At 43.4% G+C, this 16,566-nt stretch overlaps 1 protein-coding gene across 1 annotated transcript in view; it reads right to left on the reverse strand.

Annotated features, from left to right (window-relative positions):
- Positions 1-16,566, reverse strand: part of LOC139264173 (PH domain-containing protein DDB_G0287875-like) — a 174,817-nt gene that overhangs the window by 138,772 nt on the left and 19,479 nt on the right. The window contains exons 4-8 of the mRNA XM_070880257.1: positions 10,145-10,177; positions 6,251-6,286; positions 3,935-3,970; positions 2,160-2,192; positions 544-567 (exon numbers count right to left, since the gene is read on the reverse strand). Coding sequence (XP_070736358.1) covers positions 544-567; positions 2,160-2,192; positions 3,935-3,970; positions 6,251-6,286; positions 10,145-10,177 — 162 coding nt within the window. The remainder of the gene's footprint in view (positions 1-543; positions 568-2,159; positions 2,193-3,934; positions 3,971-6,250; positions 6,287-10,144; positions 10,178-16,566) is intronic.

The raw sequence follows: 16,566 nt of genomic DNA on the forward strand, positions 1-16,566 counted from the left end.
TGCTTTAGGTGCAGGTCCTCTCCGCTTCCCTTCCCACCCAATCCCAGGCTGAATGGCCTCCGATGTACCTATCTGCGCCGATTTCTTTAACTCTCTGCAAAGGTTTTCTGAAGTGGCCACATATGCTGGCCTAAGTAGATTTGGAGTAACTATTAGCTGGTCAAAGTTGCCTAAATGGGCAGAACTGGTGTAGGTGGCTGGTAACGCCCCCTTTTGAGAGAAAAAAAAACAAAACTAAAAAAATCGTAACTAACTCACTTACGCTGGTGCAAATTGATTGTGGAAAATGGGAATTTTTAAGTTACACCAGAAAAACCAAGTTACTCCAAAAAAAACGGAGCAACTCCTGGCCCTATGATACTAAGGATGTCTTTAAGTATTACCAGTTTTTAAGCCATGAATGTCCCAGTTTATAGGTTCTCCGATCATTATATCACCAGCTGAGAAAGTGTGCAAGACACTTGCTCATCCCAGTATTTCCTTCTTCATGACCCAAAATTCAAACATCTTTCAAATAGTTATTTCCTTATGTTAGATATTTACCTGTTCTCATCTCCTCTTCGGCCTCTTTAAAAAAAAAACAACATAAAGTTCAAGTCTTGCCAATGGATAAAATGCAACAGATATCAATCCTATAGAGGGGTCCTATTGCGATTGTTGGGTGCTGTAAAGCACTGCAAGGCAGAGCAATGTGGCCCACAGCATGAAGGCCCAAGCCTCTGACAATCTTGGACCAGTGCCTATGGACTGGAGGGTAGCTAATGTAACCCCACTTTTTAAAAAAGGAGGGAGAGAGAAAACAGGGAATTATAGACCAGTCAGCCTGACATCGGTAGTGGGGAAAATGTTAGAATCAATTATTAAAGATGTAATAGGAGCTCATTTGGAAAGCAGTGACAGGATCGGTCCAAGTCAGTATGGATTTATGAAGGTGAAATCAGCCTTGACAAATCTTCTGGAGTTTTTTGAGGATGTAACTAGTAGAGTGGACAAGGGAGAACCAGTGGATGCGGTGTATTTGGACTTTCAAAAGGCTTTTGACAAGGTCCCACACAAGAGATTAGTGTGCAAAGTTAAAGCACATGGTATTGGGGGTAATGTATTGACGTGGATAGAGAACTGGTTGGCAGACAGGAAGCAGAGAGTAGGAATAAACGGGTCCTTTTCAGAATGGCAGGCAGTGACTAGTGGGGTACCGCAAAGTTCAGTGCTGGGACCCCAGCTATTAATGATTTAGACGAAGGAATTGAATGTAATATCTCCAAGTTTGCAGATGACACTAAGCTGGGTGGCAGTGTGAGCTGTGAGGGGGACGCTAAGAGGCTGCAGGGTGACTTGGACAGGTTAGGTGAGTGGGCAAATGCATGGCAGATGCAGTATAATGTAGATAAATGGCATGTTGGCCTTCATAGTGAGATGATTTGAGTATAGGAGCAGGGAGGTCTTACTGCAGTTGTACAGGGCCTTGGTGAGGCCACATCTTGACTATTGTGTATAGTTTTGGTCTTCTAATCTGAGGAATGACATTCTTGCTATTGAAGAAGTGCAGTGAAGGTTCACCAGAATGATTCCCGGGATGGCAGGATTGACATATAAAGAAAGACTGGATCGACTAGGCTTATATTCAATGGAATTTAGAAGAAGGAGAGGGGATCTCATAGAAACATATAAAATTCTGATGGGATTGAACAGGTTAGATGCAGGAAGAATGTTCCCAATGTTTGGGAAGTCCAGAACCAGGGGTCACAGTCTAAGGATAAGGGGTAAGCCATTTAGGACCGAGATGAGGAGAAACTTCTTCATGCAGAGAATTGTGAACCTGTGGAATTATCTACCACAGAAAGTTGTTGAGGCCAGTTCGTTAGATATATTCAAAAGGGAGTTAGATGTGGCCCTTACAGCTAAATGGATCAAGGGGTATGGAGAGAAAGCAGGAAAGGGGTACTGAGGTGAATGATCAGCCATGATCATATTGAATGGTGGTGCAGACTCGAAGGGCCGAATGGCCTACTCCTGCACCTATTTTCTATGTTTCTATATTTTTTTGAAGCTCATTAAAGCACCAGCATTTAATAAGCAACTACAATGCATCACAATTTGTTTCAAGGGAGGCTATTTTTCTGTTTTTCTTTTGACTCTTAGCTCATTCTGGAACTTACCATATTTCGCAACATACTTGGCCCTTAACTTCCCTGTTGATAAAGAACATAAAAATCATCAGATACAAAGCATGCAAGTCATTTAATGATCTATCAGTTCTCTCCCTTCCCCCTGTCTTGTTTCCTTTTCATGTTGTCCATATCACCAAAGGTGGCCATGAGAATCCATGGGCACTGTCCAACATTGAGAAGAGTCATGCTTAACTGGAGCTGCTACAGTAAACAAATGCTATTCGTACTAATGGAAAAGAACGTTTACTCTCATCAAATGTCTAACCAGACAGATTAATTGATATTACAGCACAGCAGGAGTTTATTTGCCCTGTCACATCTGTGCCAGTCAAACTCCTCAACTGGGACTATGTCAACCCACTCTTCTATCCTTTCTCCATCTCCCTGTATATTCTTCCTTTTCAAAGGCTTATTCAATCACCTTATAAGTGATGCTACAAGGGGTCATTTTTCCGAATTCCACCTTTCACCAGGGAAGTATTTCCTGTTGTCTATTGGAAGTGTAATACTGCAGGATTCTCCATCCTGAATCATAATCGTGATAACTTGGGTGTTCCATGAATGGAGCACTGGGTCTCTCTATGTCCAATTCTCCAATGCTCTCATGTAGAGCAGGGCTTCATGTTAATAATGTTCTCACAACATTCACCCACAACAGAGGAGGTTAGACAAGCATATGAGGGAGAAGGGAATAGAGGGTTATGCTGATAGATTTAGATGAGGAAAGATGGGAGGAGGCTCAAGTGGAGCATAAACACCGGTATGGACTGGTTGGGTTGAATGGCTTGTCTCTGTGTCGTATATCCTATGTAACCCTTATACATCCAAGAACAGTGAATTAATACTCTTTCTGTCTACTCAAACTTCTCTGGGTAGGAAATGGGCCTTCAATGCTAAGCCTTTAAGTCTGAGAGTGTGCATTGTGATCAGGTCAAACTCTATATGGTAATGTAAATATATATGAATTGGTTATGTTAATTGTGTATCAATGAACTATAAGTGGTGGAAGATGTGGAATAACGTGTCATTCAAGTAAATGGTCTTCTTGCAGTATATATAAATCAACTACAATATGTTCCCTACACTCCACACACATCAGAGGGTTGGTTATGACAAAATGCAAAACTACAGTGGGGATTGGAGGACCCCCATGCCCCTTCCCCTCTAATATTAATGCACTGTAATACTACACCATACTTAAAACAATTTTGTTTCCAGTTTTTTCTCCAGAAGGCATTGGAGGTGAAATTGGTCTTTGGTGAAAGCCCAGAGTGGGCAACAGCGAAATGGCAGGTCGTTCTACACTGTGCTCAATTTTTCTTTCTATTGAAGTCATGGTCTGCTGATTTACTATTGCCCACTTTACACTTTTACTGAAGACCAATTTCAACCAACTGACTTTCATGTGGTGCCACAGATGCCATGAGCTGTCCGGCTCCATGTCCAAGTGCCAACAGGCTATTCCATCATAGACAGGATCGTAGCTGAGCCCGATCCTTGCCCATGCCCTGAGACCGCATATGTGTGCTTTCCAGTAAGGGTCACAATAACAAATAGATGCAGGAATCCTGACAGATTTGTTCTCCCTCTTGCAGCCAATGGAAGCCAACTATATTGCCCATCCTGAGGCCAACTCATTCAGGCCAATCCAAGGGCTGTCTGCTTTCATGGTCTGGCAATCTCAGTGCCATGTACTTACTCAACGAGCTATCACTTTCACCAGAACCAATACTTTTAAAAAGGGAAATCATTCCCACACTTACCAATTGCCATGCATTTCTGCTGGGTCGAAATTGCGTCTGTTGACAAAAGATCTCAGTTCAGGTCTTGCACATCCAAACATACTAAAGAATGTATATTATTGTCTGGCATAAGTATAATACTGTTAAATAAATCATTATTTGGTTATACAATGAAATAAATCTCTTGTAGTGGAAATTTGGAGTAATTGGACAGTTTGGAAAGGTCTCCCTGATGATCCAATGAAGAAAAGAATCTTGTGAAACACCTATTAGGATGGCGATCACTGCCTGAAGACCAAGTCGTGACTCCATAGCAACTCCACGGGGTGGTGGGGAGGGGGAGCGGTTCTTAGGCAGGGGACCAGGAGAACCCTTCAAGAAATGGCTAAATCATCACCCACACTGGTTCTTTTGTTAATTATTTTAAATCTGTTACCTCCTGCCACTGAAAACAGTTTCTCCTTATTTACTCTATCAAAACAGCTTTTGAACACCTCTATCAAATCTCCTCAAACCTTATCAGCTCCAAGAAGAACAACCCCAGTTTCACCCAGTCTCTACACATAATTGAAGTCCTTCATCCCTGGTACCATTCTAATGAATCTCCTCTGCACCTCGCCAAGGCTTTGAAATCTCATGATCCCCAATCAATTATTAGTATAATCCTGAAAAAAATTGGTAAATTGGAATTTTAGCATTGTGTTTCACATTATTCGCTGATCCCCGAGGTCCTCTTTGCACTTAATATCCCATTTAGACTTTTACTGTTCAGACACAATTTTCCTTTCAGGTTTTGTATAGATCTCTCTTTTCTTATTTTTATTTAAACTAACCTGTTCATTGCTTTGGTTTCTGTATGTTCAGTTTACATGGATATACAATGTGATTATTTTTTGAAGTAGTCCATATTAGCAATCAGGATACCTTTCCGGAGTTAGACAGTCATAGAACATACAAGCACTGGGGTAGGCTATTTGACTCCTTGCTTCTTTACCTGCACTACCATTGCAATCTACTGATCTCTCTGCTCATTTGAATTCATAGCCACTATTCAAATTGTCTGAGAATTCCCCCCAAAATTTAAGCACTAAATTTCACTTTGCTGTGTTATTTACATGATTTAATTTGAAGTATTTGGAATAATTTAACATTTAAAATTATCAGGAGCAATACCCTCAAGGAGTCCTTGGAAAATTGTAAGCACCTGGCCCCTGATTTTCCATCCATTCACTTATGTACACATCCTGCAAGTGTTGGAGATCCTAGCTTGCAGGATAAGAACATAAGAAATAGGAGCAGGAGTAGGCCATTTAGCCCCTCGAGTCTGCTCCGCCATTCAATAAGATCATGGCTGATACCATGAACTCAGCTCCACTTCCTTGCCCGATCCCCATAACTCTTTACTCTCATCACTCAAAAAACTGTCTATTTCCACCTTAAACATATTTAACGACCCAGCCTCCACAGCTCTCTGGGGCAGAGAATTCCACAGAGTTACAACCCTCTGAGAGAAAACATTCCTCCTCATCTCAGTTTTAAATGAGTGACCCCTTATTCTAAAACTATGTCCCCTAGTTCTAGATTCCCCCATGAGTAGAAACATCCTCTCTGCATCTACCTTTTCGAGCCCCCTCATTATCTTATATGTTTCAATAAGATCACCTCTCATTCTTCTGAACTCCAATGAGTACAGGCCCAACCTACTCAACCTAGCTTCATTAGTCAACCCCTTCATCTCAGAAATCAACTTAGCGAACTTCTATCTGCCTCCAATAGAAGTATATCCCTCCTTAAATAAGGAGATCAAAACTGTACGTAGTAATCTAGGTGTGGCCTCACCAATACCTTGTAAAATTGTAGCAGGACTTGTCTGCTTTTATACTCAATTCCCCTTGCAATAAAGGCCAAAATTCTATTTGCCTTCCTGATTACTTGATGTACCTGCATACTAACATTTTGTGTTTCATGTACAAGTACCCCCAGGAACCTCTATAAAGCAGCATTTTGTAATTTTTCTCCATTTAAATAATAATTTGCTTTTTTATCTTTTCTGCCAAAGTGGATAACCTCACATTTTCCCACATTATACTCCATCTGCCACATCTCTATAACGCCTATAGCATTCAGAGGAATTCATACCTTCTAGTAAATCGTCCCACTAAATTGCACCTCAAGGTCAGGACAGCATTCCCAAAGCAGCTCGACTTTTGGACCTGTGATTCATCTCCTTGAGCCAGCACTGGGACGCAGTGCATTGGAGCTGCAAGGCCTGGTACCACTGCGGCAATCCAAAAAGAAGAGCTCGATTGACATCAAATCTTATCTCCTAGCACTTACCGCGTCGTTTCTCAGCGTAGGACTTCACCAATTTTTCTGTGAATAGAGAATGAAGCAGTTATTGCAAATCCTGCACATCAGAGATTGCTAAGTACTTAATATCACTGTCACAATACAAGTACAGTAATGCTGATTGAATCATTATTCATCAACATCAGCTCTTAAAAGACTCATTGGTCAGCACTTTCGAAGGTGGTAGCGGGCACGATCACTGGCGGGTCAAGTGGAAATGTTATTTTTGACAGCGGGTCAGGAACCGACCTGTCAACGCGGAACTGACCGACTGGCAGTGGCGGAGAACCCAGTTGAGATGATTATCAGGTACATTATAGACACTTGAGCCTTTTTCACTTACATTTTAAATTTCCCTGCATGGCCACGGGATTCACGCAGTTCGGGAACCACATCTGTTAACCTGAGGCGCGAGTTATGTAGCCATTGCTCCAACTGATTACTTGACAGCATGAAATATTCAGTGAAACCTCCAACCTGACAGATGATCATTTTCCTTAGGCAGAAGCAGTTGCTCAGTTCATTTCCAGCACAAATTCTGCAGCCTACAAGTGTTTCCAGCAAAGTCTCCATCCCGTGTCACCTTATTGGAAGAACTCTCTCACCATTGACAGATTACTTCTGTCATCTGTAATTAACCTGCCATCTATTCCATCAACATGAATGCCGTTTATACCGTCTCACCTTGATCCTCAGAATCGCACCACGACGAGACCCAACACCAGCAGTACCAGGCATACCAGCAGCACCAACAATAATACCAACCTACTCTGCAATCACCTGATCCTACACAGGACACAGGGCATCAGCATCTGAGTACATTGTTGCCCGGGAGGCCAGGGATGGCCTCAGCATGGCCAGATTTAGTTAACTTTATGCTGTACACCCATATGGCTGCCATATAATGCGCCACGTTGGCACCACCCCACACCAACACCATAATGCATCCCTGCAATGACCAACCCATTCCTTTCACACTCATCACCGTTATGTCTCACTGCAACTCACTAAGCCACTTCCAAAGGTGCACACAAAATTGTCCAAGATTGGAATTGCTGAAAATAAAGATTTTTATGTTTGACACCACATTAACAGAAACTTTACATATACATTGGATAAAACACCCAAGTTGATACTTTTGTGCGTTGTTAGTTGGTATGGTTGCACTAAAATGAGGATAAGTGTGAAGAGGGATGTTATAATGCAGATAGAGAGAGAGAGATGGGTGGAGGTGCAAGATATGTTGGTAAGGATGTGCAGGAGTAGGGTAGGGAAGGCAGAGTGATGGGGTGTGATGAGAGGCACAGCAGGTTGAGATTCAGTGTGGTTTTGCACTAATGTTTCCTGATCTAATGAGATCATTGAGATGTTTGCGGCACTGCACCCAGGTTCTCCTGACCACATCCCTCCTTGTGACCTGTGCAATCAGCAACCAGGCTGGCTTGGGCTCCTGGGGAGGTCTCTTCCGCCGATCAAAAGGGAAGAAGACCTCCCTGCGTGTTCTGACTCCCTCCATAAGCATATGGAGGGGGTCATCAGAGAACCTGGGTGCAGCCCTCTGCCTCTGTGCAGTCAGTGTCATTTCCATGCTGTAGTGCACTGACAGCACTATCTTAGATTAAACTTCAAATCTAATGTGGCCATGGTCCCTTTAAAAATCCCGACTGAAAACGCGTCATGAATTACATCACTAGACCCGCTCCATCTCATTGGACCGGATAACATGTGGGTGGGCTTATTAGGCCCAATTACGGTAAGTTCATTTTCAACACCGGGATTGAGCCAGCAGCGGGGTTGCGACTCCCCACGGACACCGTCCGCATCGGACCTGGCTATGTAGGCAAAATTCTGGCCATTATTTTCCAGCCCAATTAATTTCAGCCTTATATAGAATAAAGAAGCTTACAGCACAGAAGGAGGCCATTCGGCCCAATGTGCCGTGCCAACTCTTTGAAAGAGCTCCCAAATTAGTCCCACTCCCCTGCTCTTTCCCCAAGGAATTGCACATTTTTCCTCTTTAAGTATTTATCTAATTCCCTTTTGAAAGTTACTATTGAATCTGCTTCAACCACCCTTTTAGGCAGTGCATTCCAGATTGTAACAACTTGCTCCGTAAAAAAGATTTCTCTCCCCCTGGTTCTTTTACCACAAAGTACAGCTTCGTGTAGCCGCACATTTCCACTGGCGCTCGATCACCCGGGCGACCTCAGATAACGTGAGCCTAGATAGATGAGTCTAGATAGTGAGGAGTCCCGGAGAGTGGGATAATGCAACCTGGCAAGTGGAAGCCCATCAAAGGGCAGTAGTGGGATGGCCTAGCCAATTTTACGGTACGCATCTCATTGGCAGGCCACATGCCTACTTCCCCGACAACAGTGGCCTTGATGTCAACAAGAAGTGGCTGCCTGGCGATTAAAATTGGGCAGCTCAAAAGCTATGGGACACCGTCCTTGGCACGAGGCAATTGGGTCAGAGGGGCTTGGCAGGAGAATCGCGCTCAGGGGAGAGTGATGGAAGCTAGGACCAGGAGAAGCCAAAGGTCTCCTGCTTCTTTCAGCTCACAAGGTAATCAAATACATTTTTAAAAGCTTACCTTACCAGATCCTCTTCTTGCTCTTGACAGCTTTGGCCTGGCAGGGAAGCCACCACTGTTCCCTGCTCATGTCTCAGGAAAAATTAGCAACTGGGCCCTAATGATGGGCTTGATTGGGGATACGGAGTATGTAAGTCACCTGTTCCATTTTAACTGCCTCATCCTAATACCAAACCCCACATACACATGGTGTATGAGTTCTGGTATGATCTGCCTCTACATTGCCCCAGCAAGCACTTGGGCATTCTTGTTAACTCATGTTAAGAGTGGAAACAAGTCTTCCTCGACTCCTAGGGACTGCCTATGATGATGATTCTTAGTTCAGTTTTTAAAAAATTCATTCCCGGGATGTGAGTGCCGCTGGCAAAGCCAGCATTTATTGCCTGTTCCTAATTGCCCTTGTGGAGGTGGTGGTGGGCTGCCTTCTTGAACTACTGCAGTACTTATGGTGAAGCTATCCCACAGTGATGTCAGGGAGAGACCCAGCAATGATGAAAGAACGACCGATATTACTTCCAAGTCAGGATGGTGTGTGACTTGGAGGGGAACTTGGAGGTGGTGGTGTTCCCAGGAGCCCTTGTCCTTTTAGGTGGTAGAGGTCGCGGGTTTGAGAGGTGCTGCCGGAGAAACCTTGGGGAATTGCAGCTGTGCATCTTGTAGATGGCACACACTGCAGTCACGGTGTGTCAGTGATGAAGGGAGTGAATGCTTAAGGTGGTGGATGGCTGGATGAGCTTCTCGAGTGTTGTTGGAGCTGCACTCATCCAGGCAAGTGGAGAGTATTCCATCACACTCCTGACTTGTGCCTTGCAGATGATGGAAAGGCTTTGGGGTCTTACATCAATGTTTAGATGCAGAGTAAATCGCACTGTCCATAGTCTCATCAAACACTCCCAGAGCAGGTACAGCACAGATTAGATACAAAGTAAAGCTCCCTCTACACTGTCCCATCATACTCCCCAATCAGCTACAGCTCAGGATAAATGCAGATTAAAGCTCCCTCTACACTGTCCCATCAAACACACCCAGGGCAGGTACAGCACGGGGTTAGATACAGATTAAAGCTCCCTCTACACTGTCCCATCAAACACTCCCAGGGCAGGTACAGCACGTGTTATAGGCAATGTTAAAGGTCAGTGTACAGTGTTTAATCAGTTCTATCAGATCAAGTGAGTACAGGTTTGATGCAGAGTAAAGCTACATTAACTATCATTTGCTCATCTAATACAACATTTTTTCCCCCAAACAACTTACAATTCCTTCTAACTGTGCTCACTATGAAAACTTACCTCTTCCAAGTGATTTTCGCAATCCAATTTTCTCTGTTAACAAAAAATAGAGATTCTTCAGTAAAACATCGCATATCAAGACCCATCTATGCACTGAGAGTGCTGAATGATATCATTACAGCACCAAAATCTTCTCAAGGAAGGATTCTTTTGTTACCAACATTCAACACAATGAGCTATTTTACATTAAACTAATTTGTTCTGAAACATATCAGAATGAAAAGTGACTGTTTCTTTTCTTCTTCCTCAGTGATCAAGACAGTGTTCTTTGAAGTACAAGTACAGCAAAGGTGTACAAGTTTTTATGTCATTGTATTTACCTCACCTTTACTTTTAATCTTTCAACCTTAGTGTCAGTTCCACCTGTCAATATCACAATTTGTTACTAATCATTTCAGAAGCCCGATCATCAGTACCATCTTCAATGTCTTGCATTAGTTTCACCTATAAATATCAACTGTCAATACCATCTGTTGGTATTACCTGTTGTTATCACCTGCCAGTATTGTTACGCTCATAATAACAGATACAACTGAGTACTGTATGCAATGAGTAAGTGTGACCTTAGCTCCTTTCATTAAACTCCAGAGTGCTGGTACAGCATGGGAGACCTGCTTATATACAGTGCTCCCAAGGGATGCTGGGATCCCTTGGGACTCCAACAGGTAGGACCTCTGGTGGTGGTATGATACAGGTTGCCAAGGGTTACATACATAACATGTATCATCTCAGTTTCACCTGTTATTAGCATCTTTTAGCATCACCTGCTGATTATCCGGTGATGTCACTTGCCAGTGTATAGCCTGTTGATGTCACTTGTCAGTTTAGTCCATTGATGTCACCTATCAGTTTTACCTGTCGATGTCACCTGTCAATTTCATGTAATAGCAATGTGTTTAACCTAATTCATTGTAAATAGTTCTGAAAACATTCTCTCCCTCCCCCCCACACCGTGTTTTAAAATATGTTGATTGATTTACTTTCTTGTTGCCATTACGACAAGGAAACAATTATAGCTTGTACTCTGATCATCTGGCCAGGTCTCAGTGTCCTACACATTGCTCCAGCCAGTATCATAAGTCAATATACGTTATGCAACATATCAGAATATTGGGAACTTGAAAACTGAGATTTGTACAGATATTAGATGAGAAAAACAGATTGCAAAGAGATCCAGATGCAATGGAGAAATGGGCCCACATCTGGCAGATGCCATTTATTGCAGATGAATGCATAGTTAAGCATGTGAATAGAGCCAACATCAAGCGTGTGTACACCATGCAGGGTTGAAGCTCAAGGGGGTTGAATGGGAGAAGGCTCTAGTCACAGCACATGAATCTCTGAAGAATCACAACCAGTGCCACGAGGCTTTACAAAAACAAATAAACTGCTAGAATATATTGCCAAGATGATTCAATTAAAAAAAGCATTGGCCCAAAATTTGCGGTGGTAGGGCAATGAACGGCACTCGTTATTTGTGAGACTTGCCCTCTTCCGTTTAATGTCGACGATATTTTGCGTTGCAAATTGCGAGAAGTGTGAGATGGAAATGGCGCAGCACCCTCTACAGGTCATCTCGGGCAAGCAACTGTGTATCTCCTTAACCAATCAGAGTGACGTATTGTGAAAATAATAGCGCAAGGACCGAGAAGGAAGTGTAAATTAGAGGGGGTGAATTCAATGTCAAATCAGCTAGAGAAAGAGAAATAAAGAGAGGAAAATAAAGGTTGGATTAAAAGAGAGGCAAAAAAGAGAAAGAAAAAATGAAAAAATTAATTTACATTTTCAAAAAAAATCTCCAACAACAATTAGAACCTGAAGGAATAAGACTCCACACTTGTAATAGTTAATCTTCAGTGGCAAAGAGGTTGACTGGCAGTAATTAACACATATCACGTCGTTAAAAGGATACTTAGATTTGAAATGAATTGGCTTAACTTTCTATGATGAGCTTACATTTTATCTACCGTGCAAATACAGGAACTTCAAGCCGCTTAATACATTTGAATGGGGAAACAGACAGTGAGAGCATTGTTGTTGCCAATTTAAGTGCATCTAAGGGTTAAGTCATGGCAGGAGAGCTCGGTCACGTGTTATGCTCCTCCTGTACCATGTGGGAACTCAGGGACACTTCCGGTGTCCCTGACGACTACGTGTGCAGGAAGTGTATCCGCCTCCAGCTCCTGACAGACTGCGTTGCGGAATTGGAGCTTGAGGGTGGATTCACTCTGGAGCATCCACGATTCTGAGAATGACGTGAATAGCACATTTAGTGAGTCGGTCTTACTGCAGGTGAAGGGTCCACAGCCAGCTAGGGAATGGAAGACCAGCAGGAAGAGCAGTGCAAGGAAGGTAGTGCAGGGGTCCCCTGCGGTCATCCCCCTGCAAAACAGATACACTGTTTTGAGTACTGTTGAGGGGGATGACTCATCAGGGGAGGGCAGCAGCAGCCAAGTTCATGGCACTGTGGCTGGCTCTGCTGCACAGGAAGGCAGGAAAAAGATAGGAGAGCAATAGTGATAGGGGATTCGATTGTAAGGGGAATAGATAGGCGTTTCTGCGGCCGCAACCGAGATTCCAAGATGGTATGTTGCCTCCCCGGTGCAAGGGTCAAGGATGTCTCGGAGTGGGTGCAGGACATTCTGAAAAGGGAGGGTGAACAGCCAGTTGTCGTGGTGCACATTGGTACCAACGATATAGGTAAAAAAAGGGATAAGGTCCTACGAGACGAAATTAAGGAGCTAGGAGCTAAATTAAAATGTAGGACCTCAAAAGTAGTAATCTCAGGATTGCTATCCTGCTAGTCAGAATAGGAATTGCAGGATAGCTCAGATGAATACGTGGCTTGAGCAGTGGTGCAGCAGGGAGGGATTCAAATTCCTGGGGCATTGGAACCGGTTCTGGGGGAGGTGGGACCAGTACAAACCGGACGGTCTGCACCTAGGCAGGACCGGAACCAATGTCCTAGGGGGAGTGTTTATTAGTGCTGTTGGGGAGGAGTTAAACTAATATGGCAGGGGGATGGGAACCAATGCAGGGAGACAGAGGGAAACAAACAGGAGACAAAAGCAAAAGACAGAAAGGAGATGAGTAAAAGTGGAGGGCAGAGAAACCCAAGGCAAAAAACAAAAAGGGCCACTGAATGTAAAGGGGCTGCAGGAGGGGTCAAAACTAAAAATCATGGTTTAAAAACTAGGATTAAAACACTCTACCTAAACGCACGCAGCATTCGAAATAAAGTAAATGAATTGATGGCACAAATCATTACAAATGGGTATGATTTGGTGGCCATTAGAGAAACGTGGTTGCAGGGTGGGCAAGACTGGGAATTAAACATACAGGGGTATCTGACGATTCGGAAAGATAGACACGAAGGGAAAGGAGGTGGGGTAGCTCTGTTAATAAAGGATGATATCAGGGCAGTTGTGAGAGACGATATTGGCTCTAATGAACAAAATGTTGAATCACTGTGGGTGGAGATTAGAGATAGTAAGGGGAAAAAGTCACTGGTGGGCATAGTTTATAGGCCCCCAAATAATAACTTCACGGTGGGGCGGGCAATAATCAAGGGAATAATGGAGGCATGTGAAAAAGGAACGGCAGTAATCATGGGGGATTTTAACCTACATATCGATTGGTCAAATCAAATCCCATGGGGTAGCCTGGAGGAGGAATTCATAGAATGCATATGGGATTGTTTCTTAGAACAGTATGTTACAGAACCTACAAGGGAGCAAGCTATCTTAGATCTGGTCCTGTGTAATGAGAATAATAAACAATCTCATAAGAACATAAGAACATAGGAATTAGGAACAGGAGTAGGCCATCTAGCCCCTCGAGCCTGCTCCGCCATTCAATAAGATCATGGCTGATCTGGCCGTGGACTCAGCTCCACTTACCCGCCCGCTCCCCGTAACCCTTAATTCCCTTATTGGTTAAAAATCTATCGATCTGTGACTTGGATACATTCAATGAGCTAGCCTCAACTGCTTCCTTGGGCAGAGAATTCCACAGATTCACAACCCTCTGGGAGAAGAAATTCCTTCTCAACTCGGTTTTAAATTGGCTCCCCCGTATTTTGAGGCTGTGCCCCCGACCAGTGCAAACAAGCTCTCTGCCACTGTTCTGCCCACCTGACCAGCAGATTGATATCTAAAGTAAATGTTGGTCCCTTAGAAGATGAGAAGGGGGATTTAATAATGGGAAATGTGGAAATGGCTGAGACCTTAAACAATTATTTTGCTTCGGTCTTCACAGTGGAAGACACAGAAACCATGCCAGAAATTGCTGGTCACAGGAATGTGGGATGGGAGGACCTTGAGACAATCACTATCACTAGGGGGGTAGTGCTGGACAGGCTAATAGGACTCAAGGTAAATAAGTCCCCTGGTCCTGATGAAATGCATCCCAGGGTATTAAAAGAGATAGCGGAAGTTATAGCAGATGCATTCGTTATAATCTACCAAAATTCTCTGGACTCTGGGGAGGTACCAGCGGATTGTAAAGCAGCTAATGTAACGCCTCTGTTTAAAAAAGGGGGCAGACAAAAGGCAGATAACTATAGGCCGGTTAGTTTAACATCTGTAGTGGGGAAAATGCTTGAAACTATCATTAAGGAAGAAATAGCGGGACATCTAGATAGGAATAGTGCAATCAAGCAGACGCAGCATGGATTCATGAAGGGGAAATCATGTTTAACTAATTTACTGGAATTCTTTGAGGATATAACGAGCATGGTGGATAGAGGTGTACCGATGGATGTGGTGTATTTTGATTTTCAAAAGGCATTCGATAAGGTGCCACATAAAAGGTTACTGCAGAAGATAAAGGTACGCGGAGTCAGTGGAAATGTATTAGCATGGATAGAGAATTGGTTGGCTAACAGAAAGCAGAGAGTCGGGATAAATGGATCCTTTTCGGGTTGGAAATCGGTGGTAAGTGGTGTGCCACAGGGATCGGTGCTGGGACCACAACTGTTTACAATATACATAGATGACCTGGAGGGGACAGAGTGTAGTGTAACAAAATTTGCAGGTGGCACAAAGATTAGTGGGAAAGTGGGTTGTGTAGAGGACACAGAGAGGCTGCAAAGAGATTTAGATAGATTAAGCGAATGGGCTAAGGTTTGGCAGATGGAATACAATGTCGGAAAGTGTGAGGTTTTTTTCTTGGGAAAAAAAACAGTAAAAGGGAATATTATTTGAATGGGGAGAAATTACAACATGCTGCAGTGCAGAGGGACCTGGGGTCCTTGTGCATGAATCCCAAAAAGTTAGTTTGCAGGTGCAGCAGATAATCAGGAAGGCGAATGGAATGTTGGCCTTCATTGCGAGAGGGATGGAGTACAAAAGCAGGGAGGTCCTTCTGCAACTGTATAGCGTATTGGTGAGACCGCACCTGGAGTACTGTGTGCAGTTTTGGTCACCTTAATTAAGGAAGGATATACTAGCTTTGGAGTGGGTACAGAGACGATTCACTAGGCTGATTCCGGAGATGAGGGGGTTACCTTATGATGATAGATTGAGTAGACTGGGTCTTTACTCATTGGAGTTCAGAAGGATGAGGGGTGATCTTTTAGAAAGATTTAAAATAATGAAAGGGATAGACAAGATAGAGGCAGAGAGCTTGTTTGCACTGGTCGGGGGCACAGCCTCAAAATACGGGGGAGCCAATTTAAAACCGAGTTGAGAAGGAATTTCTTCTCCCAGAGGGTTGTGAATCTGTGGAATTCTCTGCCCAAGAAAGCAGTTGAGGCTAGCTCATTGAATGTATTCAAGTCACAGATAGATAGATTTTTAACCAATAAGAGAATTAAGGGTTACGGGGAGCGGGCGGGTAAGTGGAGCTGAGTCTACGGCCAGATCAGCCATGATCTTGTTGAATGGTGGAGCAGGCTCGAGGGGCTAGATGTCCTACTCCTGTTCCTAATTCTTATGTTCTTATGGGATCCCTTGGGAAGTGTGAGATGGAAATGGCGCAGCGCCCTCTGCAGGTCATCTCGGGCAAGCAACTGTGTATCTCCTTAACCAATCAGATTGACGTATTGTGAAAATAACAGCGCAGGGACTGAGAAGGAAGTGTAAATTAGAGGGGGTGAATTCAATGTCAAATCAGCTGGAGAAATAAAGAGAGGAAAATAAAGGTTGGATTAAAAGAGAGGCATAAAAGAAAAAGAAAAAATGAAAGAATTAATTTACATTTTAAAAAATGTGAATAACGAAGCTAACAGAGAAGCACTGCACCTTCGCCAGAACTTTTCAATTTCCGTCTTAAATCGTACATCTACCATCGCCTAAAGTTGCTTTGGAATTTGCACATAAATAACAGAGCCTCACCGTTATTTTGACGATAAATTATTCGCCCAGGCACAGAATATAAGAGCAGGAAGGCTATGGTTGAACTTTATAAAACACTAGTTAAGC

This window comes from Pristiophorus japonicus, chromosome 5 (genome assembly GCF_044704955.1).
Source record: "Pristiophorus japonicus isolate sPriJap1 chromosome 5, sPriJap1.hap1, whole genome shotgun sequence".
Taxonomy (NCBI): Eukaryota; Metazoa; Chordata; class Chondrichthyes; family Pristiophoridae; genus Pristiophorus; species Pristiophorus japonicus.